This window comes from Drosophila biarmipes, chromosome 2L (assembly GCF_025231255.1).
Source record: "Drosophila biarmipes strain raj3 chromosome 2L, RU_DBia_V1.1, whole genome shotgun sequence".
Lineage (NCBI taxonomy): Eukaryota > Metazoa > Arthropoda > Insecta > Diptera > Drosophilidae > Drosophila > Drosophila biarmipes.
In genome coordinates this window covers 21,769,720-21,790,792 of record NC_066612.1, presented here as the reverse complement: position 1 = coordinate 21,790,792, position 21,073 = coordinate 21,769,720, and the positions used below count along the sequence as shown (strand labels likewise).

At 44.5% G+C, this 21,073-nt stretch overlaps 6 protein-coding genes across 9 annotated transcripts in view; 3 read left to right on the top strand and 3 right to left on the bottom strand.

The window, feature by feature from the left end:
• Positions 1-3: 3 nt before the first annotated feature.
• LOC108033927 (PRKCA-binding protein) lies at positions 4-4,422 on the bottom strand. Of its 3 annotated transcripts, XM_017108603.2 has the most exons (4): positions 4,310-4,417; positions 3,960-4,172; positions 3,067-3,178; positions 4-1,433 (listed from the first exon to the last, which is right to left on the bottom strand). In XM_017108603.2, the coding sequence occupies exons 1-4, from the start codon at positions 4,354-4,356 to the stop codon at positions 81-83; spliced, it is 1,725 nt and encodes a 574-aa protein (XP_016964092.1). In that variant the 5' UTR covers positions 4,357-4,417; the 3' UTR covers positions 4-80. The 3 variants fall into 3 exon arrangements, with proteins under 3 accessions (XP_016964092.1, XP_016964093.1, XP_016964091.1); XM_017108604.2 differs by lacking the exon at positions 3,960-4,172 and having other exon boundaries at positions 4,310-4,422; XM_017108602.3 differs by lacking the exon at positions 4,310-4,417 and having other exon boundaries at positions 3,960-4,234.
• LOC108033929 (targeting protein for Xklp2-B) lies at positions 1,570-2,607 on the top strand. The gene has a single exon (XM_017108607.3). It carries the CDS (start codon positions 1,644-1,646, stop codon positions 2,433-2,435), a length of 792 nt encoding a protein of 263 aa, XP_016964096.3. The 5' UTR covers positions 1,570-1,643; the 3' UTR covers positions 2,436-2,607.
• On the top strand, positions 4,220-5,797 carry LOC108033931 (intraflagellar transport protein 43 homolog). Its single transcript, XM_017108609.3, has 5 exons — positions 4,220-4,588; positions 4,646-4,887; positions 4,942-4,968; positions 5,213-5,335; positions 5,394-5,797. The coding sequence occupies exons 1-5, from the start codon at positions 4,220-4,222 to the stop codon at positions 5,653-5,655; spliced, it is 1,023 nt and encodes a 340-aa protein (XP_016964098.2). The 3' UTR covers positions 5,656-5,797.
• Positions 5,705-6,649, bottom strand: LOC108033930 (PITH domain-containing protein CG6153). Its single transcript, XM_017108608.3, has 3 exons — positions 6,251-6,649; positions 5,996-6,186; positions 5,705-5,939 (listed from the first exon to the last, which is right to left on the bottom strand). The coding sequence occupies exons 1-3, from the start codon at positions 6,568-6,570 to the stop codon at positions 5,815-5,817; spliced, it is 636 nt and encodes a 211-aa protein (XP_016964097.1). The 5' UTR covers positions 6,571-6,649; the 3' UTR covers positions 5,705-5,814.
• A 249-nt stretch (positions 6,650-6,898) lies between these two features.
• LOC108034203 (T-complex protein 1 subunit delta) lies at positions 6,899-9,515 on the top strand. The gene is made up of 5 exons (XM_017109034.3): positions 6,899-7,118; positions 7,627-8,279; positions 8,340-8,479; positions 8,542-9,226; positions 9,284-9,515. Exons 1-5 carry the CDS (start codon positions 7,013-7,015, stop codon positions 9,299-9,301), a joined length of 1,602 nt encoding a protein of 533 aa, XP_016964523.1. The 5' UTR covers positions 6,899-7,012; the 3' UTR covers positions 9,302-9,515.
• A 4,524-nt stretch (positions 9,516-14,039) lies between these two features.
• LOC108034050 (POU domain protein 2) overlaps positions 14,040-21,073 on the bottom strand; it is a 29,977-nt gene continuing 22,943 nt past the window's right edge. For both annotated transcript variants that reach the window (XM_050884868.1, XM_017108805.3), the window contains 2 exons: positions 19,603-19,659; positions 14,040-15,768 (listed from right to left, as the gene is read on the bottom strand). In XM_050884868.1, the coding sequence (XP_050740825.1) occupies positions 14,462-15,768; positions 19,603-19,659 (1,364 nt within the window). In that variant the 3' untranslated portion in view covers positions 14,040-14,461. The remainder of the gene's footprint in view (positions 15,769-19,602; positions 19,660-21,073) is intronic.

Sequence of the window (21,073 nt, the reverse complement as noted above, 5' to 3'; positions counted from 1 at the left end):
ATGTTTTGATATTATTTTTATCAATACTGGAACATTTAATATTTATCTAACACGTTTTTAAATATTTGTACTAGAAAAGCTTATTGCAAGAGTAGATCCATCTCCTCTGCATTCGAGGACATAAGATCTCGCTCCAAGCTGGTAGTGGCTGCAGTCGCCTGGTTCAGGAACAGGTCGAAGTCGTATCCATCGTTCTGGGCCGCAATGGAGTCCTTTTGGTTGCTAATGGTCTGCGGATTGGACAGCAGGTCCACATCGTACAGACCCAGTTCCTTGAGCAGCGTTTCGTTGTCACTGGTGGAGTGGGAAGCAGATGAATCCACGGATGCCTTTACATCCACGTTAATGATGGCCGCCGGCTGCTCTACAGCCTCAAATCCGCAATCGACGTGGGAAGAGGTTGAATTGGAATGGTTGTTGGCCTCTATTTCATCGTCGTCCAGCTCCTGCGGCTTCAGAGTACTAGACTTGTACTGGAAGTCCGTCTCCTTGAAGTCTACTTCGATGGGAAACAGAGGCGGCAGCGAGTCCAAACGGTCCACTAAACTTCGGTGAAGTTCCGCCAAACTCTCCAGCAGGCTCCTTAACTGCTTGTTCAGATCCATGGCATGTTTGCATTCCAGCAGCTCCATCTTCTCGAGAACATCCGTGCGGAGCTTGGCGAACTTGCTGCGTGCATCCTGGCGACATCTCAAAATTAATCTGTACTCGTAGTTGCCTGTTTCGACGCGATAAAGTGGCTCTTGTAGGGCAGCAAAGCCGTGCTCCTCGTCATCCATTTCCTTGACCTTCAGGCAATACGAGAGATATGTGAACTTTGCATCCGCATAGCGACGTACCGTGAGCTTTGTGTCCGGGATGGCCTTGTTCAGATACGTTCCCAGATCGGCAAGCACTGGCTTTATCTGCTTGATGATCCCCAGACCATCCTTCTCCAAGGTGCGATGGAACTCCCCAAAAGTTCGAAAAGCCTCCGAGGCCCGCTGTTGTGGCTCGTGGACCGATATTTGGGTGAAGCAGTCCCCAAAGGACTTGTACGTCTGCAGGAGATCGTAGTAGGCTTTGAGCATCCGGCGGGCATGCTCCACCAGACCCTTGTACATCAACTCGGTGCCCTCGAGCTCCTCCAGTCGCTTCACCAGCGAGTCATTGCAGAGTATTGCCCGGGAGAGGCCCAGAGTATCCGCTGTATTGCTCGACAAATTGTCTACGATCCGATGCTTTAGCTTCTTCAGGATGATGTCTAGTGTCTTGCCCTGTTCGGGGTCAGCATGCAACTTGTTGTAGTGGACAACCACCTCGTCTGTGGCCGTCTGGATCATCTTGGCTACCTCAACCTTCGTCTTGCCCTTCACGCTCACCGAGTTGACCGCCAATAATTCGTCTCCAGATTGCAGGGATCCCTCCCTTGCGGCGGGCGTTCCATCGAAGATCTGCAGTTAAGGAAAATATTGGTATATATGGCAATTCTGGGAGTAGTTTTCATTTATTAAACGATTGATTAATGGACCTAAAGCGTTCTTTGCATTAAAAATATGATTTGTTCCCAAATTATAATGCTACCAAGCTAATAGTAGTCTTCATTCCAAGCTTCAAAATCGATTCAGAATAACAATTCTGATACACATTTGGGTAGCCAAATTATGACCACCAACAACTGGAGTAAGTGGTTTGTGGGGGATTTTACAAGTGATCCCCAGACCAGACCCAAATTGCTACCGGGCTTTGACCGGTTAGATGACAGACTAAGGGCGGTGCTCCTGGAGCAGGACTTGCAAACGAATTTGCTCAAGCGAAAACAGGCGGGTGGCGGCCAAAAGCAGAGGAAGCGCCAGAAACCGAAGAGGGTCGTGAAACAAGCCCCCCGGGTATGTGACTTTCAGGAAGTATACGCCGAGAAACGCAAGGAGCTTAAGCGTTTGGCCAGAAGCCAAAGGAATGAGTTCCATTTCCGGAGTACTCCTGTGCCCAACTTCGAACGATCCCATCAGCGTTTGGAGAGGCGCAAGATATACCTGAACTCCCTGCAAAAGGTGACGAAGCCTCGATGTCCCGGCACTTTGGCCACTTCGATGGAGGCGCTCCAGAAACGCAACAAAGAGCAAGGGCAGCGACATAAGGTCTCCGGCTTCACACCCAGGATTAATCCGGGGTCTTCCATGGACTACCTGCACCGCCAGCCCTTCATCCCGCGAGTCGAGTCCACCTGTACCCATCCAAAACCTTTTCGTCTTCACACTTCTGAGCGAGCACTGAGGCGGCGGCTGTATGACGAGAGGAAAAGGATGCGGATGGACCTGCAAATGGAGCTCCAGGCCAACGACTGGTTTAAGCGGGAACGATCTGAGCTTCGAAAGCTTCGCCAGATGACAAACTTCAAGGCTACTCCCAGTCCCTGGAAGCGGAAAAAAGGCAGCTCTGCAGGTGTTTCGTAGGAACATAATTTCCACTAAAACAACTTTGGCAAGTAATAACCACAGGACAAAGTGCAAGAAACCGAAAAGACCTTTTTGGAGTGTGTTCCAACCCCTTCTAAGATCTCGGTAATTATGCAGATTCTATAACACTTTTGGTCGTAAACTTGGAATAAAGGAGTATTTTAATACACATTACTCGTAGAATAAAATGGTATACTAAGTTCGTCGAGAAGCTCGTAACAGGTACCCTGACGCTATAATGTATATAAGAAGTGAGTATAAAGTATATAAGAAGTGAGATTTAGTTTTGATTTTTAATATCCAAAACATGCCAATAATTGTTTAAGTCGAACCACTCTCTAAAGTCGACAATAGCGTTCTCTCTTTTTGGAAATATTGTTCGTATCAACAAGACCCTTGCAAACTACACGAAATAATAGAGAACTATAGGAAACTTCATAGACATAAAACTTCGGTTTATACCCATAGGTTAAATTCATTCGATTTACTTACTGATAATAAAAGTATTATATTTTATATTCGTATCTATATTTATCAAATAAAATTTTAAAAATCTATTGAAATATCTTGCGAAAATTTGTTTCTTACATAACTCTTTAGAAGCGCTTTTCGGTATCTTTGAACTCACCTGCACAATGTATAGACAGGGGCACATGGGTGCTCCACCTCCAATGCTAATTCCAATCAGGTTACTCTGATCCTTGGTAATGACGACGGCACTTGTGCTGACAGTCATCCCCCTGTTTTAAAAAGTACAAGAAGTGCCACCATTAGCTTCGCAGTTCTACGATATATTCAAGCGTAAACTACGCGTGCTATATGGTTTTAAAAGTGTAGTTATGGGTGGGTGATTTAATACCAGTTTTCCATACGTACTCACATCGAACGGTGCAGTTTTCTAATTAGCCATGTTACCAGTTCTAGGAAGGCCATTGGACTATTACAAATTTACCTACTGCTGTTTAGGGAATCTGTGGATCGGGGCAGCTTACTCTAAGGTTCGAGATAGTATCGATTGCGAGTATAGGGATCCGAATGCCAAAGGGCGCCTCGAAGTCAGTATAGTTTGAGTAATTCACTAGCTAGCCTAGCTATAGATACGATATTGCTAGGTATAAGCATCTAGATGTCTACACACATAATAAAATCATATTGGCCTTTCTGGATTGACTCATTAATAAAATACAAGAAAATATAGTTAGTTCTAGTTAGTCGTAAAAATACTATAAATATAGAGTACAATCATCGCTTGAAAAAATAAATATTGGTAACAAAAGTGTAAACTATTATATAAAATGTTTAATTTATCAAAAACCAGCAAAAACACAAAATTTAAGTAACGAGTAAAATAAAACAAGAAAAAAAATATATATTTAAAAAAATAAATACAAAATTAAAAATGAATTTCAGAATTCGTCCAAAAACTTGAAATGTTGTTCATAAGAGGTTAATTTTACTAGTTATCGAGCGACCAAAGTGGAATACTAGTCGAACGGTTCCGGGTCAACGGAGTTGACTTACAAACGGTCTAACTCATATTTCTGCCTATTGGCGGACTCGACGCCGAACCTGTCCCCGGATCCGGGATCGGAGCAAAAGCCCGCCGGGGAGCAGAGCATAACGGTGGCCTCGAGCGGAGCGGCGGAGGGTTGCCCCTGCTCCTCGGGAAAGTCCTTGTGCCGCCGGACGGCCTGGGCACTGTCCCCATCCAACTGGATGAGCAGGGGTTCAGGCCTGAGTCCAGCAGGGTGTTTAGTGGGACGGTTATTGATTTTTAACAGATGCTCTCGGCACATCGCAACAGATTGTTGCGCTCAAACCATGCTGGGCAGAGAGTTTTCGTTAGTTGCTGGGCCTCGACGGATACTTACATCTTATCCTCCTCGAAGAAGAAGTCATCCTCGGTGTCCGTCAGCATTTTCCGTGATAAAAAATACACTTGTTTATTTTGGCAACTGAAGTTCCTCCAACTGTCATCGGGGCTGACGGCCGATTTGAAAAGTATCGCATCGCACTGCGAATGGCAAACTCCAGGGGAAATCGAACATTCTCACGGGAAAATGACCACTTGTTGCCTAGGAAACACCGAGGAAAAGCGTAAACAAAAGATGATGGACTGGGCCGAGGAACTCAAGATGACCATAAGAAAGGTGAGAAGCAGTACTTAAATGCGTGTGTACTCAAGTTCGGACGTATTTTTGCCGTAGACGACGGCCAGGAAGGGCCGGCGCTCCAAGAGCCGCGATGTCTTGAAGGAGGACTCCTCGCAGGCGCCCGCAGGCTCCAAGGACATTTCCATCGACATCACCCTGAATGTCCAGGCAGGCTCTCCGCCCACAACCTCGGACACGGCCACCTCGTCCACCTACAACAATGAATTCGAGTCGCACCGACCGCCCATCCGTCGGATTTCGGGAGGTTGGGCGGATTCGGGACTGAAGGGGTTAAAGTGAGATGACAAAGCCTGAAACTGGTCCTTTACTTATTTCTCCGTACCCCACAGGTCCAAGAAGAACAACTCCTTTGATGAGTGAGTTATATAAAGTACTCTTCAGTTTCTCAAGTGCCATGAGTATAATGGGTTGGAATACACACATTGCAGAATATATTTTAAAACGCTTGATATAAGCATTAACAGTCGCTTCACTTCCTATGAGTTTTTAGTTACAATTTTCTGCAAAGAAAATCACTAAAATAAATTAACCCACAATAACCATTTTCAAAGTTAGTTCATCTCGAGACAAGAAGATTTAATGCTGTTTTGTATTTTTCAGCGAGCGTTTCAGGCAAACCAAGTCTGCTACAAATTCCATTCCTACTGATGACATTCCCGTCATTCCAGACATGGATGATGTCAAAGATGAAATTATGCTCAATGAGATAGTGGAACCTCCTACGTATGCCTTAGACCGTATGTTTTGTCCACCACACTAACTTAGTACCTACCACTTTCAGTATGGGCACTTCTCGATCCGCTGTCCTAAAGGAGGCCAATTCCGAGTTGCTTTCCCAGTACGCCTTTTCTGCAGTGGACGGCTTCGATCTCTCAGTCCTAACAGACTGCCTGGTTCCACAGGAGAGTCTCAGCGAGAAGGACGATCTCTGGCAGTGGGACCAGCTCTTTACCGAGGTCACGGCCGAAATCCATTCGGATAAGGCGCCCATCATAGGCATGAAGATAGGACCTGATGTCGTACCCCCGACACAATATTCCTAAGGGATTTAAACCTAAAATTTCAGTGCAATACAAATACTCAATATAAATATTAAGGGAGCACAAATGCATTTCTTGCCGTCTATGATCACAAAATATACTTAACAGCGAAACTCATTAAAATTCGAATTTGAAATATTATAAAATCGGGCCTTCGCTGATTTATTGTATGGCTCTGCCAACTCCATCGAAGGCCTTATCCTTGTGGTCTGCGGCATTGGCTCGAGCCTCGTAATTGCAGATGGTTACTCCATGATAATGAGCTTCGGTAAACTCACCCCGAAGACCTTTAATTAAAGACTGATTTGAGTGATCTGTAAACAAGGTTTCTGCGGGCACCTACCTATGTAGTAAATGCGGGTATTGTCATCGCCAAAGTTGCTAGGGAAGTACAAGGAGAGGTGGTGCACGGAGGAGAAGGTGACTACTTTGGGCGAGTACTCGATTTCTCCGCGGGCATCGCGGGTAAGGTGAAATTCTTGATCGGGCTTAGCTTTGGCATCGTCGAAGGTCATCCTGGGTCGGTTTTTAAAGCTGAAAAGATATGTGCACATCAAATTATTAACCCACTGGTACGATCTATGAACCGCTTTCTTACATTTTGACCCGGTTCGGATGAGAGTCGTCATTGGCGCCGCTTATGATGATTCCCTTCAGCTTGACGTTGCCGGTGAAGGGAATATTGAACAGGAGTTCCTCGTCCGCGTCGCTCTGCACGAACTTGGAGAGATCCTGGCGCTTTTCGTAGGGCTTAAAGACACCTTTTCCCTGGCCTTCCGTCTCCTCGTTCAGGCACTCCGTGTTGTCCAGGTCGATTTTCGTGTACAGGCTGTACTCGATGCCCATTTCTAGGGCGTGATCCACATCCGTGGCCTCATGGCTGCATCCGCCATGGTCGTGCGAGTGTCCGTGCGGCATTACTTATATTTAAAATTTATCTAAAACAAAATGTAAATAAACCAGCCGAGTCACTACCGAGAATGTGGTAACCCCGAAATGCCATTCGCCCAGAACGATTACTCTCACACCAGTAGGCTTATCGATTTGGACGGTGCTCGCAGACCAGCGGTTTCCCGCCTAATTAGATTATTTACTTAATTATATTACTTTAGAACCAATATGTGCAACACGCAAGCTTTGCAAGTTTGTTGGCACCAAGCAAGAAGTCATTTTCTTTGTTTTTAAGAATACGATAGTCACGACGCCAGACCCAACGCAGCCACACTATTTTCCGCTCGCCACTAGCACCTCTTCTTCTTCCGTTTTGCTTCCGCTGTGCATTTTAGTGTGGGAATAATTGGTATCGCTTGAATTTGGTGTGGAAATTGTGCTTTGCTTAGAAATATAACTTAACGATCCAATGGCGCCCAAGGCAAAGTCGGTTAACATCAAGCCCACGGCGAAGGCCTTCAAGGACAAGTCGAAGCCCACGGACGTGCGTTTGTCCAACATCCAGGCGGCCAAAGGTGAGAAAACGAGGAAATTTACTGAAGTTAAGGAGGTCTGAGGAGCATATGATCTCCCGCGGACTATTTGTGGATCTAGGAGTCTGCCAACTCGAGTTTTGACCAGTGCTATGCCGGAATTCCTGACCAAATGGCCCCTGAAAATCGCAGTTGGATGCCGGCTGTCTGGAAACTTCTCGGGTGGAAGAGGAAGAGCGAGCATTACTCATGTGATGAATTGAGCGCTGAAAATTAATTATAATTCTAATTCCTTTCTGGAGTTAGTTTAGCCACGAAACGGGGTTTACACTTCCGAAGAGACAGTTTTTCTCGCCATTAATGTATTTTAGAAGTAAACCACTAAGGGAAGTGTGCTCGAGCACATCTGTCTGTTTATGTCCAATTAGTCATGCGATATTTGAGCATTCAGCACTGAGCACATGCTTCTTTAATATTTGAAGACAAGCAGTTGTACTTTAAATTAAAATTGTTTAAGAACTGGTATCAAGTAACAATAATTCCATTTCAGCCGTCTCCGATGCCATCCGCACCAGTTTGGGCCCCCGCGGCATGGACAAGATGATCCAGGCTGCCAACGGCGAAGTTTCCATCACCAACGACGGAGCCACCATCCTCAAGCAGATGAACGTGCTGCACCCGGCCGCCAAAATGCTGGTGGAGCTGTCCCGTGCCCAGGACGTGGCCGCTGGCGACGGCACCACCTCCGTGGTGGTCATTGCTGGTGCTCTGCTGGAGGCCTGCGAGAAGCTGCTGCAGAAGGGCCTGCATCCCACTGCCATCTCGGACTCGTTCCAGCGCTGCTCCAACAAGGCCGTGGAGATCCTCAAACAGATGTCCACGCCCATCGAGCTCAACGACCGCGATACGCTGATCAAGAGCGCCTCCACCTCGCTTAACTCCAAGGTGGTGTCGCAGCAGAGTAGCCTGCTGGCCCCCATTGCCGTGGATGCCGTGTTGAAGGTCACGGACCCCGGCAAGGAGACTTCTGTGGATCTCAAGAACATCAAGGTCATCTCCAGCCTGGGCGGTACCGTTGAGGACACCGAGCTGGTCGATGGCTTGGTCTTCACCTGCCGCTCTGCCGGATCCAATGCTCCTAAGCGCATCGAGAAGGCCAAGATTGGTCTTATCCAGTTCTGCATCTCGGCACCCAAGACCGATGTGAGTAGTGAGCTTCACTTATACCGACTTTCTTATTCATTCAAACGACATATTATATAGATGGATCACAACGTAATTGTGTCGGACTACGCTGCCATGGATCGTGTCTTGAAGGAGGAGCGTTCGTACATCCTCAACATTGTCAAGCAGATCAAGAAGTCCGGATGCAATGTTCTGCTGGTTCAGAAGTCTATCCTGCGGTAAGTGAAGCCCACTTTCACCTTGCTCACCATGGACTCATAATTACCTGTTTCCTTCTTAGCGATGCTGTTTCTGACCTGGCTCAGCACTTTTTGGACAAGATCAAGTGCCTGGTGGTCAAGGATGTGGAGCGCGAGGACATTGAGTTCGTTTGCAAGACTCTGCACTGCCGGCCAATCGCCTCCCTGGATCACTTCACTGCCGAGAACCTGTCCAGCGCCGATTTGGTCGAGGAGGTGGCCAGTGGCACCAACAAGTTCGTGAAGATCACTGGCATCCAGAACATGGGACGCACGGTCTCGATCATCTGCCGCGGATCCAACAAGTTGGTGCTCGAGGAGGCTGCTCGCTCCCTGCACGATGCCCTTTGTGTGGTGCGTTGCCTTGTAAAATTGCGCGCCCAGATTGTTGGCGGTGGTGCGCCGGAGATTGAGATGGCGCTGCAGTTGGCTGCTTTGGCTCAAACTGTGGAGGGTGTGGATGCTTACTGCTTCCGGGCTTTTGCCGATGCCCTGGAGGTCATTCCTTCGACTCTAGCCGAAAACGCCGGCTTGAACCCCATTGCCACGGTCACGGAGCTGCGCAACCGTCACGCCCAGGGTGAGAAAAACGCTGGTATTAACGTGCGCAAGGGCGCCATCACAGACATTTTCGCTGAGAACGTGGTGCAACCCCTGCTGGTCAGTATTTCATCGATCACCTTGGCCACGGAGACAATTCGCTCGATCTTGAAGATCGACGATATTGTAAGTGTTATTAAAAATAAATGATTATTCGTTGTTAAACATACCCTTTCCTTTCAGGTTAATACCTTCAGTTAAGCATTGTGAGCTGACTCCTTCGGTGGTCTGTCTCTGATCAAGATCAATCTTATAGCATTTTCATCTAATCCCTCACATCTTATGCCCATCATGCGATTGCGCATTAAATTTTGAATAAAATTCACATATACACTACGCCTTACCAGCTTAATATGTATTTAAAAATAAAAACTAAAAGATTTAATACTTCGCTAACACAACCCAAAAACAGAAATCATGTTTATTCATTTTTTATGATATATATATTAAGATATATCAAGGGTCCAAATGATTAGGAAATAAATCAGATCAGCACTACACTTGAAAACTATAAAAGTGAAGAAGTTGGGATCAAACATGCAAACTCTGGAGATTCCTGCGCAGAGGAATATTTTAATGACCGCAGCTGTGTGTATATGGTTTTGTCTTCGTCGTTTATAACCTGGTTAAAAAAATCCTACATTATTTTGACTATGGGGTTCAACAGAAAAAGAGTGACACCTTTGATAAGTTCTTTCGAACTAACAAACCACGAATCGGTTCTTCTGTTATTTCGGTTGAAAAAAACAAAAAAAAAAAACAACCTTTTTTGAACGTTCAATCCGGTATCTCAGACTCCTTGCGCGGAGCATTTATTGGAGAATACATTTCTTAATTTTTGAGTTGGCTAAACACCCCAAAACTCCCTCTTAAATAAGTATAACGCAACTCCTTTCATTTCGGGACAAACTAAATGATTATCAACTAACCGTATCCTCATCTAATGTGTTAACTTATTTTCCTCGTTTCCAGCCACCACCTTGGGTTTCAAAGGGTTGGCTGAACCCCATCCATTTCCCACCCGCCTCCAATCTTCCCCTCCCTTTCGGATTGGGGTTCTTTTGTCCCGGGCGTGTAAATAAAAATCACTTGATGCGATTTTTATGATGTGCGTTAAATGATTAAACCACTTGAACTGGTTTCAAATTGTCAAAAAGGGCAGGCGGCGGCTCTGGTTGTATAAAGGCTTATCCTTTTGTTTTCTTAGCCCCATTTTGGAACTTTGTGCGGGTTGGGTTTTCGCTTGGGTGTGATTAGATGGGGACTATCTCTCGTGTCCGGAAACTTTCGGCGTGTGTAGTTTAATTAAATGTGTAAACATGTCAAAGGGATCAGCTTTTCCATCCCACTATCTCCCACCACCCATCTGGCCAAGATGGTGTTGATTTCGGATCACGCCCTTGATTGCCTTTGATTTTCGAGCCTCAGAAAAGCTACTCCTCTAATTGGCTGCTGAAAACTTGGGGGTAGGACTTCCATCTGCCCTCGGTGGTCGCATGCAAATTTTTCCATTTTAAATTTTGGTTTTCCTCCAGCGGCCATTGACTGGGTTTCCATTTTGGATTAAAGAGGGTGATAAATCAGGCTGCTGAAGATTTCTGTATTTGCCATATTTGTGTGGGTAAAGAAATTATTTATTTTATTTCTATCCTTTGAGGCTTTTAATATAACTATTTATTATTATTATTATTCAGCTACATAATTTTCATATATTGTGCAAATAATAAATAACATATATGTACATATATCCAAGAATATCTCCTATTTTTGTTATTTATTTTATTTTTTGCTACTTTTTTAGATGTTTGCTCGACTGTCTTGGGGCATTGTCGTTCACGTCCTCGTTTCCATTTGTTTCTTGTGCAAATATTGAATTTGCGCTTTTTTCCCGAGCTATTTGCAGGAGCCAGTGCCCACACTTTTGAAACTTTTCATTTCGGGGGTTTTTCCTTTGTTTCGCCTGTTTGCTTAATTTTCGTATGCGATTTTCTTCATCTACTTTTTGCTCATTTCATATTTTCATTGTAATTCAATTGTGTTTCCCCGCTGCTGTTGTTTTTGGCCAAATGTTTGCACAAGTCTTATGTTCTCCACTCGGGCGGAAAGGGGTGTGTCCCCGTTCTCCCTGCTCCTTTATTTTTGTTAGACGAATTGAAATTCAAAGCACCGAATTGTCAGCCAGTCACGCAGAAATTTAACATATGCTCGCCATGTAATTTTCGAGCACTTTTTATTTCGCCAAATTCCTCCGAAATTACCAACGTCTGGTACCTCACATCTCGGGTATCTAACGTTTGAAGAAAGACAAATCACATTGAAACTGAGCGACATAAAATCGAATCACATTACGTATACCTGTCTCATTACTATCGTAAAAAAACAAAAGAATTTTAAACGATTTTATAGTTTTCGGACAAATAGTAAAATCAGAATTTGAGAGTGCTCCAAATTTAATCTCAAACGTGTTAATAGACACATTCTCTGTATCACTTGGCGTTACATTATTAAAAACCCAGAAAGAGAATACAAATGTATTTAAAAGGTCTAATACTTAATAGATTGCTTAGCAAAACACTCATCATAGCGAAAAGAAATGGTCCAAAAAAAGCATAAAGGGAACTTAATTTTCGTTAGTCCTGCCAAGTGGCGAGTGATTAATGGTGGCAGGACAACGACAGTGTTATGAAAACGCATTCGAAAATTTCATTAAATTGTTATAAATGGAGCGGGCGAAAAGGAAATGAAACATTTCCCGGAGAGAAAATTCAATTTGCAAATGCAGCGATGTTTGCTTGTCCGCCGAAAGGAAATCCATCAAAAGAAACCTGAATGGAATCTCGGTCGAACGATCTGCAACCACCGGGGAACCCCCTGACGGCCTACGGGGCTTATCAACCCATTTTGACCAGCTCAGCCTAGGGCACTTTGAATACGACCAATGCAATTGAAGTTCCCCCATTGAAAACCCACAAGCCGAATGGCTCAAAGCCATTTTGCGTTCGTTTCCATTATACTTTCCTTTTTGGCTATGTGGAATGGACAGACGTCGTCTGCACAGGACTGATAACATTCAAGGAGTCCCAAGCCCAAGCCCCCGAGCCGAGGTTCGAGTGCTCGCCAATTAAGTGTGAGTGCCGGCATCGATGGGCTTTTCCCTTGGCCTCCGTTTGATGTGAGCTCGAGTGTGTGGGCGAATGGCCTGCAAATTAAATAGGGTAAGCATTCTGGTCGAGATTTCACTTCTGGCCAGATTAAAAATTTATTCGCTACTCTGGTCAGCTGTGGGCAAACTGTCAAGTCGTAAGCGAATATGGTGGCGGAAAACTGTCAAGCCTAAGAATATCCATTTGCGCAGGATTACATACCACAATAATTTAAAGAACAGATCGAGTCTGCAGTTCAACTATAAAGAAACAACACACCCTTAGTGTAATATGTATCCTTGGGCCACTGTTATTGGGAAAAAGAATTTTACGAATGTTGTATTTATTTTTTTAACAAATGAAGCTTAGCTTACAATGACCAACTTCATTTCAAATTGCCTTCGACTCGTTCGCTCAGATTTTATCCGATTCTCGTGCTACTGAGGTTGGTTTTGAAATTAATTATATCTTACCTTATAACGATTTTCTGAAAATACTTAAAACCAACCAAGCCCTCTTGGAAATCGTATTTAAAGAGAACGATTGCCAATTCTAGCTTTCTGAGGGCAAACATACTGCTTTTGTTTGTTGTCTCATTTTTCCTTTGTATTCTACATTTGTTCTGAACCAAATAACTTTCGTTGATCAAGTGTTTAAACATATTTTTCAATTTATGCGAAATAGTTTCGGAATGAAATGATTTTATCAATGCATTGATAACAGTCATGTTTAATAGAATTTTTTTGCTGATAAAAACATGCCGTTCCCTTAAATCACTGATTACCTAATTTATTGGCACACTTCCATTAAGATATCTCCATGAAGGACTTGACTCGCTTAAGCGATTCAAAAGATACAACTGGGACAGCATAAAATACTTCCACTGCCCACATCGGGGACCGAAAACAGCAAAAAACAGGAACTAGAACCAGAACAAGACCGAAATCAACCACCGAGGCGAGGACCATATGACATAACTATGTGTGAATTGATGGCACGAACCCTTTCCCTTCCCCATCTCTTGTCATTTTTTAGAGATTCGTGCCCTAAACGAATCAGAGCCCGGCAAACTTGGGAAGGGAGGGGAATCCAGGAAGAGGGATCGGAGTTGGGGGTTGCCAGAAAGGATTTACACGCTTGCCTCGATATACAAATAAGGGTTTCTGTCTGGGCTGCCATATTGACTGTCGCCGGCCCAAAAAGATGAAGTGATTTCTTATCCAACAAATCCACACTCGACAACCAAAAAAATAAAAGGGGTTGCTGGTGTGGGTCCATCGAATCCCTTCTGCCTTGGCCCGCGCCTGCCAGGAAGTTTATTAAAAAATGGTCGTGTTTGCCTTTGTCGCGTGGCCGGCAAACGCTTTTGGAGCGGGCCAAGGAAATCAGTTAACTAAATATCTCGTTCAATATTTATTTAGGCGGTGCCTAATGAGGTTCGAGTGGGTTTTGGGAAAGCACACGACCGGCAATAAACCCAAAGCGCTCGCTAATTGAATAATAAGCTGAGGCCTGTTTTCTCCTTGAGTTCAGATAAAAACGTTTAAGGATGAAACATTGAGTTTAAAAACTATAAAATTTGCTTGCCATTTCAAACTGGCTTAGCAATTACGTAGGCTAAGAATCAAACGAACTTTAAAACTGATTTATTCTCTTCTTAAGAATCAACACCAAAGATTTTTATACCCTTACCTCGCTTATTTCCAAAGACGTGGGACTATTTCACTCGTATATATCTCATATTAAAGTAACCACCCAGAGAAGAACATACGATACCAGTTTTATATAAATTAATTTATCGGAATAATTTTATTGAAATTTTTTGGATACTACGATCTATGTTCAAGATCAATTTACAATTGGACATCGTACAACAACATCGGTACACATTCACATCTAAGTCAATACACATAAAGTACAACTAGGGGAATTGATTTGTGGCTTAGTGGATGCAGGACACAACAGATACATATATGGCATTTGGGGGACAGTTAGAACTAGGAACTCTATATGCATACAGATACGAATAGGTAGTGTGGAACTATATGTACTCATAAATTCGTAATGGATTTTCTGATACGACTGGCTATCACCTAGTTTACTAAATACATCCATGGCATTGTTTGCATTGATATGGAGAGTGGCTTGTGGAATGTCGTGGAAGAGTTTGGAGTATAAGCTGACTATGTACAAGGTGGCTTTGGTGTTCCGGCTGTTCCTACTCCCCGGAACTGATGGAGCTGCCGCAGAAGGAGCCCGAACCAGCCTCCGGTTGCATGTGGGACATGTTGAGAGCCTGAGGTGGGTAGCCAAATGCATGACTGCTCAGGGGAGTGCCCGTGGGACTGTCCAGGTCCAGCGACGGATTGATGCGCTTTTCCTTCTGGCGGCGATTGCAGAACCACACCCGGATCACCTCCTTGTCCATGTTCAGGCGCTCGGACAGCTGGCTGATCTCCTCTGACGTGGGCTTGCAGTTCATCAGGAAGGCCTTCTCCAGAGTGGTGCGCACCGTGGTCTCGATGGAGGTCCGCTTCTTGCGCCGGCGTCCCAGGATGCTCTCCGGTGTGCTGCTCAAGCTGCTGGTCATCGTGTTGATGTTGAACACACCGCCGCCCGATTTGGCCACACTGCTGTCCGCATCCTCCAACCATTTCTGGAGCAGCGGCTTAAGCTTGCACATGTTCTTGAAGCTCAGATTGAGGGCCTCGAATCGCGAGATCGTGGTCTGCGAGAAGTCGTTTCCATACAGTTTGCCCATGGCTAGGCCCACATCGCCCTGGGTGAAGCCCAGCTTGATCCTCCTCTGCTTGAAGGTCTTGGCGAACTGCTCGAGCTCCTCCAGGTCGGTGGTTTCCTCGGGTGACTGCTCCAGCTTGGCCATTGCTGAGGCCACAGTGAGACCGCTGGAGGGTTTCGGAGTGCTCTGCTGCAGTTGCTGCTGCTGCATGCTGGGCGTGTTTGGAGTCATCACGGCGCTACTGAGTCCCAGGGAATTGGCAGTCATCGAGTTGGGCGGAGTTCGTTGCTGGGACTTGCTATGCCTGGGCACCGGACTCAGCGAGGGACTTCTCAGGGGCGACTTAGCCAAGGGAGTGGAGTAGCTGGGCAGAGGATCCTCCCTCTGCTGCTGCTTAATCTGCTGAAGTGCCTGGAACTGCGCCAAGGCTTGCAAGGAGTTCTGGAGCAGGAACTGCGTGGCCAGGTTGGGATTGGGAAAGGTCTCCGGAGCCAGTTGGCGGACCATTTCGATGTAGCTGTGCAGCTGCAGTTGCAGAGCCTGGTGCATTTCCCCTGGCGCAAATCCCATGGGCTGCGGCGGAACGGCACTGGCTACCGATTCCTCCTCTCTCTCCTCCTTGAGCTGGTTCTCCGCCAATCTCTTGGGGGGCGGTGCCAGGTCAAGGACCTCATTTTCCAGCTCCGAATCCAGCTCCCTGGCCTGGCGCTTGCTGCTCAGGTTCTGCGGCATCTCGCAGTTATCGCCCAGCTCCAGCTCCTCCTCCTCAAAGCTCTTTCCACAGTCTGCAAGAAAAGGAAAAGGATATTTTTTATAGTAGCTGATTGTGGGTAGTTTGCTTTTCAATTTTCCAACTCAATGAAGTTCAAGTAGCCGGACTGGTCAAGGCACGCGTAGCATAATTTGATTTTAACCAAAAGACTTTGCAAGTTTACAATATTTCTGAATCTTTTTTAAGGGTATACGGGGCAGACAAGGCCTTAACATTGAAGGTATATATAAAAAAAGAAACGTAAACCAAGAATGTTTGACTGTTTAAAATATATATATATATATATATATTTATATATGTATATAAATATATATAAAATAGATAAATATATTTAATAGTTGTGGAATCATTATATATATATATTATCTTATTATTAAGCTTTTTTATGGTTAGCTAACCAATATTTTAAAAAACAATTAAGCCCGGTTTTTTAGTCTCTCCTATGCATGTTCCATGCGTTTACCAAGTGTATTCATTGACCGACTTTCTGTAAATATGTTCTTTTCAGCCTTTTAAGGAAATTTTATTCAATCTTCCAATTGATTGCCCATCCTTTTTCGCTATCCTGTCCAATGTCTGCGTCCTGCGGTTAGCTACGATAGACGCTCAAGCGGAAGGGTTGCCTTTGAGGCCCCACTCCCCTCTTCTCTATTCAACCTCCGCCTCCCCCAACATCCTTGTTGAAAACCCAATCATGCATAATAATTGAAAAATAGCCATACATCAGAGGCCACGCGGAGTCAAGCAGGAAGCTTGCTCCTTTGTCTCCGATAAATGCGCAGTAGAGCAACGAAAAGAGCTCAGATTTCATAATTTTCTAAAGGAATATTGATTTGGTGGGGACTAACATAATAAGTCGGGCACTTCCGACAGGAGAAATATGAACGAATAGTCTCCATCTTAGCCAAAAACACATGTAAGAGAAGACCGGAAAGCCATTTTTAAAAACCTCCAGTTGACCTTATATCCGAATCCTACTTCTAAACATTTGTCAAAGATGTAAAAAATGTAACGCTGTAAACCGATTTAAAAGTAAGGAGAAATGATAGTTCTAAGCGGATTCAACCCCGTGTTAAACTCGATTCACCGGATTAGGACATTTTTCAAAAAATATCTCCAATGCGGGCGTCTGAACTTTGCAAATAAATTGCATGTGGGCAGCTGTTTTTATGACTCCCTTTATGTAGAACGGCGAAAGTTGAAAACGCCGTAATAAAATTAGCCATTGAAAACGCATTGGGAACCAGTCGGAAATGAAAATCATCTAAGGGTTAGGCATAGTCAAAATTTGTCACCCTTTTTGGGAATATTTTCAACCCTCCACCGACTTTCGAATTTAAAATTCGTTACAATTCCGAATGCACGAGTTGCGGATTAGAGCAGAATGCAACTTGCCATTGGGTGGGGAACTGGACCAGCCAAAAAAGGGTTCCACGTTGCATTGTTTGGCTGCTCGTAAAAAGGAGGAAAGTCAAGAAGCCTCGGGAGCAAGTTCGAGCCTCGGCAAGAAACATTGTTGTGATCCTTTGTGAGTGGAATGCGCCGGCAGCGAGCGGTCCGCGATCCTCGAGCCTCGATTTGCCGAGACCCAAGACCAGGTGATGCCGCTTTGTCTGTCTCCGGGGCAGATGTGTTATCCTGCTGATGAGGACTACATGCTGAATGCAAGTTCCTAGCCCTGCCACAATGGCAATGTGTGACTGCTTCCACTGACAAATGAAGTGTTGCCCTATTCGAAAACTCTGAATGCTGTGCACTCCTTTCCCTGCAGATTTTAGGGGTTGATTTCGCCTGTCCCAAGAGGGAGTGTAAAGTGCGTTTCGATTTATGGGAAAGATACAACCTAAATATGTAGAGTGCAGCGAGAGAGGCTTTCAGCGACAGGGACCAGATCCAATTATCCCTCCACATCTGAGCAGTTTATCTACATACTAGCTACGCAAAAACTTCATTTTCACAACTGAAACCCGATCTAAAAGTCTAAAATTTCCATAATCGAAATGTTTTAAAATGATCGGTTCTTGGTGAGAAAACTGTTTTTTAAAGGGCGCATTAGAAATATAAATGTTTACTACAACACTAGCTTCAACAAAAAGCTACAGTGGTTTTTAGAAACTATAAGAATAATAAGCTAATTTTTTTATTATTTAAAATTTAAAATAAGGTTTCAACCTTGGAACTTTTGTCACCTTTGCTTAACCCTTCGTTAAAAACTCGTCCCGCCTCTCGGCTCATTCCAACTTTTTTGCATGGCACACAAAACGCCCTCGAAACGCCCTCGGAGGAACGCTTTTTGAGGTACAAAAAATGAGAGCACCCAATCAGAACCGCTGATTATAATATCCTTTACGCGTTTCCTCTTCTGAATCACCCTTTAAGCATTCGGAGAGTCCCAATTAACTTCACGCAACCGAATCCTTTCAATTTGAATATGAAGCGAGGGGAGATCGTTCAACAAGTGGCACTTTAAAAAATGAGGTGGCAAGGGTAACCCTTCGCTTAGGGTTCCCCTCAATCGACTTCACACCTCGTCGCTATTCAAATGATATGTTAAACAGGGTTGAGCCGGGATCAACAGCTTGCCTGTTGTGGGTTTGTGATGCTAATGTTAGGGCACTTGAGTTTTTTAGCGGTTGAAGCAACCCTTTTTTGGGAAGCAGAGTTCCCCCTTATTTTGACAACATTTGAATATGCATAATGGCCTGAAGAGGGGTGAGAGAGGGGTTAGGCACCCCAGGCTCGATTGACTCGCCTAATTTGTGTAAACCAATAAAAATGCAAGTTTAATTGTCAACTACTATCGGATGGCATTGGCAGCCCTGTTAATGCGCCGCATTTATTCAAATGGGGTGGATTGCCATGCTTGTTTTGCATAGATTAGTTGCACTTTGTTAGGGGTTGCTAGCCTTCGTTCCGGGGTCCTTACATAATTGCCATCGGGCCATAATTTAAATGCGCAGAGCAAAAATTTACATTTTGACAAATTGTTATTTCTGTTTGTTTGCGAACAGAAGAGGGTCGTGTTAGGGTCACCGGGGGAGGGAGGTGGAGGTCAAAAGAGCATATAGGGGTCTCCGAAGGATCATCTCTAGTTTAAGCCTGCTTCCCTGCGGGGTTGTTTCGGGGGAGGTTGTGGGTGGGTGTGGAAAAAAAGATTTTGGGTGGCATTCCGAGGAAGTGCGTTAGGGGGATTTTGCGTTTGAATAAAATTTGACAATGCGACACAATGAACGCACTTATACTAATTATTTAAATATATATATATATTGTAGGTTCATGTACTTATGTACATTATACATTACATGTTCTGTACTTATGTACATTAAAATAACAATCCATAAATAGGGACATTCTCTGCCAATTCCATATTTTTAGAACAATTTAAGCAGGAAGTCGTCCGAATTTCTTTATCAGCAGTTTGGTCTTTTGGAGTCCTTGAACTTCTTATTGCAGCCCAAAGGCTGCTGGCACGTCCTCAGTCACGCTTCGGTCACGTGCTGGTTCCTCAACAGCTCCTATAAACATTATAGGCGCCCAAACCAAATGCCTCATTACCAGTAACAGAGCAGAAACTCCAGCTCTGAGTTACTACCTAAGCCAAACCCTAAAATAAACCCGGTGTGGATAGGGGATGGATGCAGTGGAGGGGAAGGGTGCGTGGCTTATTGCATATTGCAAAACGGGGAAAACGGAAAACTATAAAAATTGTCTGTCGTGTGAGTAATCAATTTAGCCACAAAGTAGCCACGTTCCGGCACGAGTCGGGAGCAGGATGAAAAGGACATGTCGGCTGAATGCTGGCCAAGGATTAGCCATACTGTAAATGTACAAATACGTAGGTATTTACCTGATAGGGAGCGCAGCGGCGAGGGCGGAGTGGGCGAGTTGGACATGTGCCGTATAACTGCAAGAGAAAAACAAAAATATTTTTAAATTTTTAATAATGCTCGTCACTCGAAAACTCAAATGCAAATGACACGTACTGCCCGTTCAAGACAGATATGGTCAGGACATTCAGTTCTCAAACAAGGAGTGGGGATGGTTCTCAGCGACAGGGTGTTTTCATTTCATGTGTGGCTCGTAAAATGTCCATTAGGAGTTCGGACATAGCACATTTCTTATGGCGTATATAACATGCAAAAATGTTTTTAGCTCTGAGCTGAGTGCTTGCTGGTGTAAAGTTTTTAAGGGTCACTTTCCGCTTGCGAATGGTTGGCATTATGTAGAGTAGTTTTCACACAATTTTTATGAAGAAGGAAAAACACTGTACATAACTACGCAGTTTTGGACTTCATTTGGTTTTGGGGTCTCAGTAGCTATCTTTGCTTTAATTGTAGTACATGTTTCCTATTCAAGCTGCTAAAACCCAAAGTTTATAAAAAACTTGGACCCCACCATTTTTCATCCATTTTCGCCCGTCCGCTCTTATCCTCCCTCTAGTTTTTTTGTGCCATTTGGTTTTTTGTTTTGCAAAGTAGATATTAAATTTATAGCTCCCTCGGGGCGTAAGCAAAGTAGTATCCTTGCCCGAGAAGGACAACGGGCAGCAGAAAAAAGTAACATATTTTTACGACAATATATTGTTGCGAGGACGCTCTGACTTGGGGAATCCTCGTGCATAATGTCCAGTGCAGGACAATATAAATAAACAGATTACCCATTGGCCATTGGGATGGCGTTGTCCTTGTGGTTTGGTAATGGTTTTGCCCGGTGGGATTGGGGTCGGCTTAGGTGGGGTCGGTGTTTGACCTCACACCTAGCTTCTTGGCAGGATAACAAGTGGCATTAGTCAGGGGATCTTCGGGATTTTAGCTGTGCACATGATCTGCATGTTTGAATTTCTCTGTCTTTTTATACCCACACCTTCGGCTTAAATGTAATTACACAAAATTTGCCTTTTGTGGCTAATTTGGTTTCTCTTTCTTTGTTCCGCCCAAAAAATTACCTACTCCTGAGGTTCGAAAAGTAGTTTTCCCTTAAAAAACGAAGGAACTGCTAAGAAAGATGAAAAAACGTTTCCTTTCTCCTTTGTTGCCGTGCAAAATACCCTCAGAAAAAAGACAACGTCTCGGACACAGGTAAAAAGGACACTGCCAGGATGCAAATGCAAACACAAGGAATCTGAAAACTACGATCACACGCTCGCACAGTGGGACGCTCAGGACAGCTGCTGCCCAAAACGACACCGTCAGCAGCAGGACATCGCATCAAATCTATTGCAAAACGCCATGAAATCGTTCATCTGATAGGGAAATTGTGTGTGCGTCTTTATGCTCTTCTCCATCTGATCTGGACCCTCTGCCCGGGATAATGTGTGG

What these genes read in the sequence shown, in the direction of transcription:
- LOC108033929 (XM_017108607.3), top strand. Translation starts at nt 1,644, where the DNA reads ATGACCACCAACAACTGGAGTAAGTGGTTTGTGGGGGATTTTACAAGT.
- LOC108033931 (XM_017108609.3), top strand. Translation starts at nt 4,220, where the DNA reads ATGCTCTCGGCACATCGCAACAGATTGTTGCGCTCAAACCATGCTGGG. An exon ending in TCAAGATGACCATAAGAAAG is followed by an intron (nt 4,589 to 4,645) that starts GTGAGAAGCAGT and finishes TTTTTGCCGTAG; the next exon opens with ACGACGGCCAGGAAGGGCCG. An exon ending in TCGGGACTGAAGGGGTTAAA is followed by an intron (nt 4,888 to 4,941) that starts GTGAGATGACAA and finishes CGTACCCCACAG; the next exon opens with GTCCAAGAAGAACAACTCCT.
- LOC108033927 (XM_017108602.3), bottom strand. Translation starts at nt 4,234, where the DNA reads ATGTGCCGAGAGCATCTGTTAAAAATCAATAACCGTCCCACTAAACAC. An exon ending in AAATATGAGTTAGACCGTTT is followed by an intron (nt 3,179 to 3,959) that starts GTAAGTCAACTC and finishes TTTTTAAAACAG; the next exon opens with GGGGATGACTGTCAGCACAA. An exon ending in CCTGTCTATACATTGTGCAG is followed by an intron (nt 1,434 to 3,066) that starts GTGAGTTCAAAG and finishes CCTTAACTGCAG; the next exon opens with ATCTTCGATGGAACGCCCGC.
- LOC108033930 (XM_017108608.3), bottom strand. Translation starts at nt 6,570, where the DNA reads ATGCCGCACGGACACTCGCACGACCATGGCGGATGCAGCCATGAGGCC. An exon ending in CATCCGAACCGGGTCAAAAT is followed by an intron (nt 6,187 to 6,250) that starts GTAAGAAAGCGG and finishes ATATCTTTTCAG; the next exon opens with CTTTAAAAACCGACCCAGGA. An exon ending in TACCCGCATTTACTACATAG is followed by an intron (nt 5,940 to 5,995) that starts GTAGGTGCCCGC and finishes CTTTAATTAAAG; the next exon opens with GTCTTCGGGGTGAGTTTACC.
- LOC108034203 (XM_017109034.3), top strand. Translation starts at nt 7,013, where the DNA reads ATGGCGCCCAAGGCAAAGTCGGTTAACATCAAGCCCACGGCGAAGGCC. An exon ending in CAACATCCAGGCGGCCAAAG is followed by an intron (nt 7,119 to 7,626) that starts GTGAGAAAACGA and finishes ATTCCATTTCAG; the next exon opens with CCGTCTCCGATGCCATCCGC. An exon ending in GTTCAGAAGTCTATCCTGCG is followed by an intron (nt 8,480 to 8,541) that starts GTAAGTGAAGCC and finishes TTTCCTTCTTAG; the next exon opens with CGATGCTGTTTCTGACCTGG.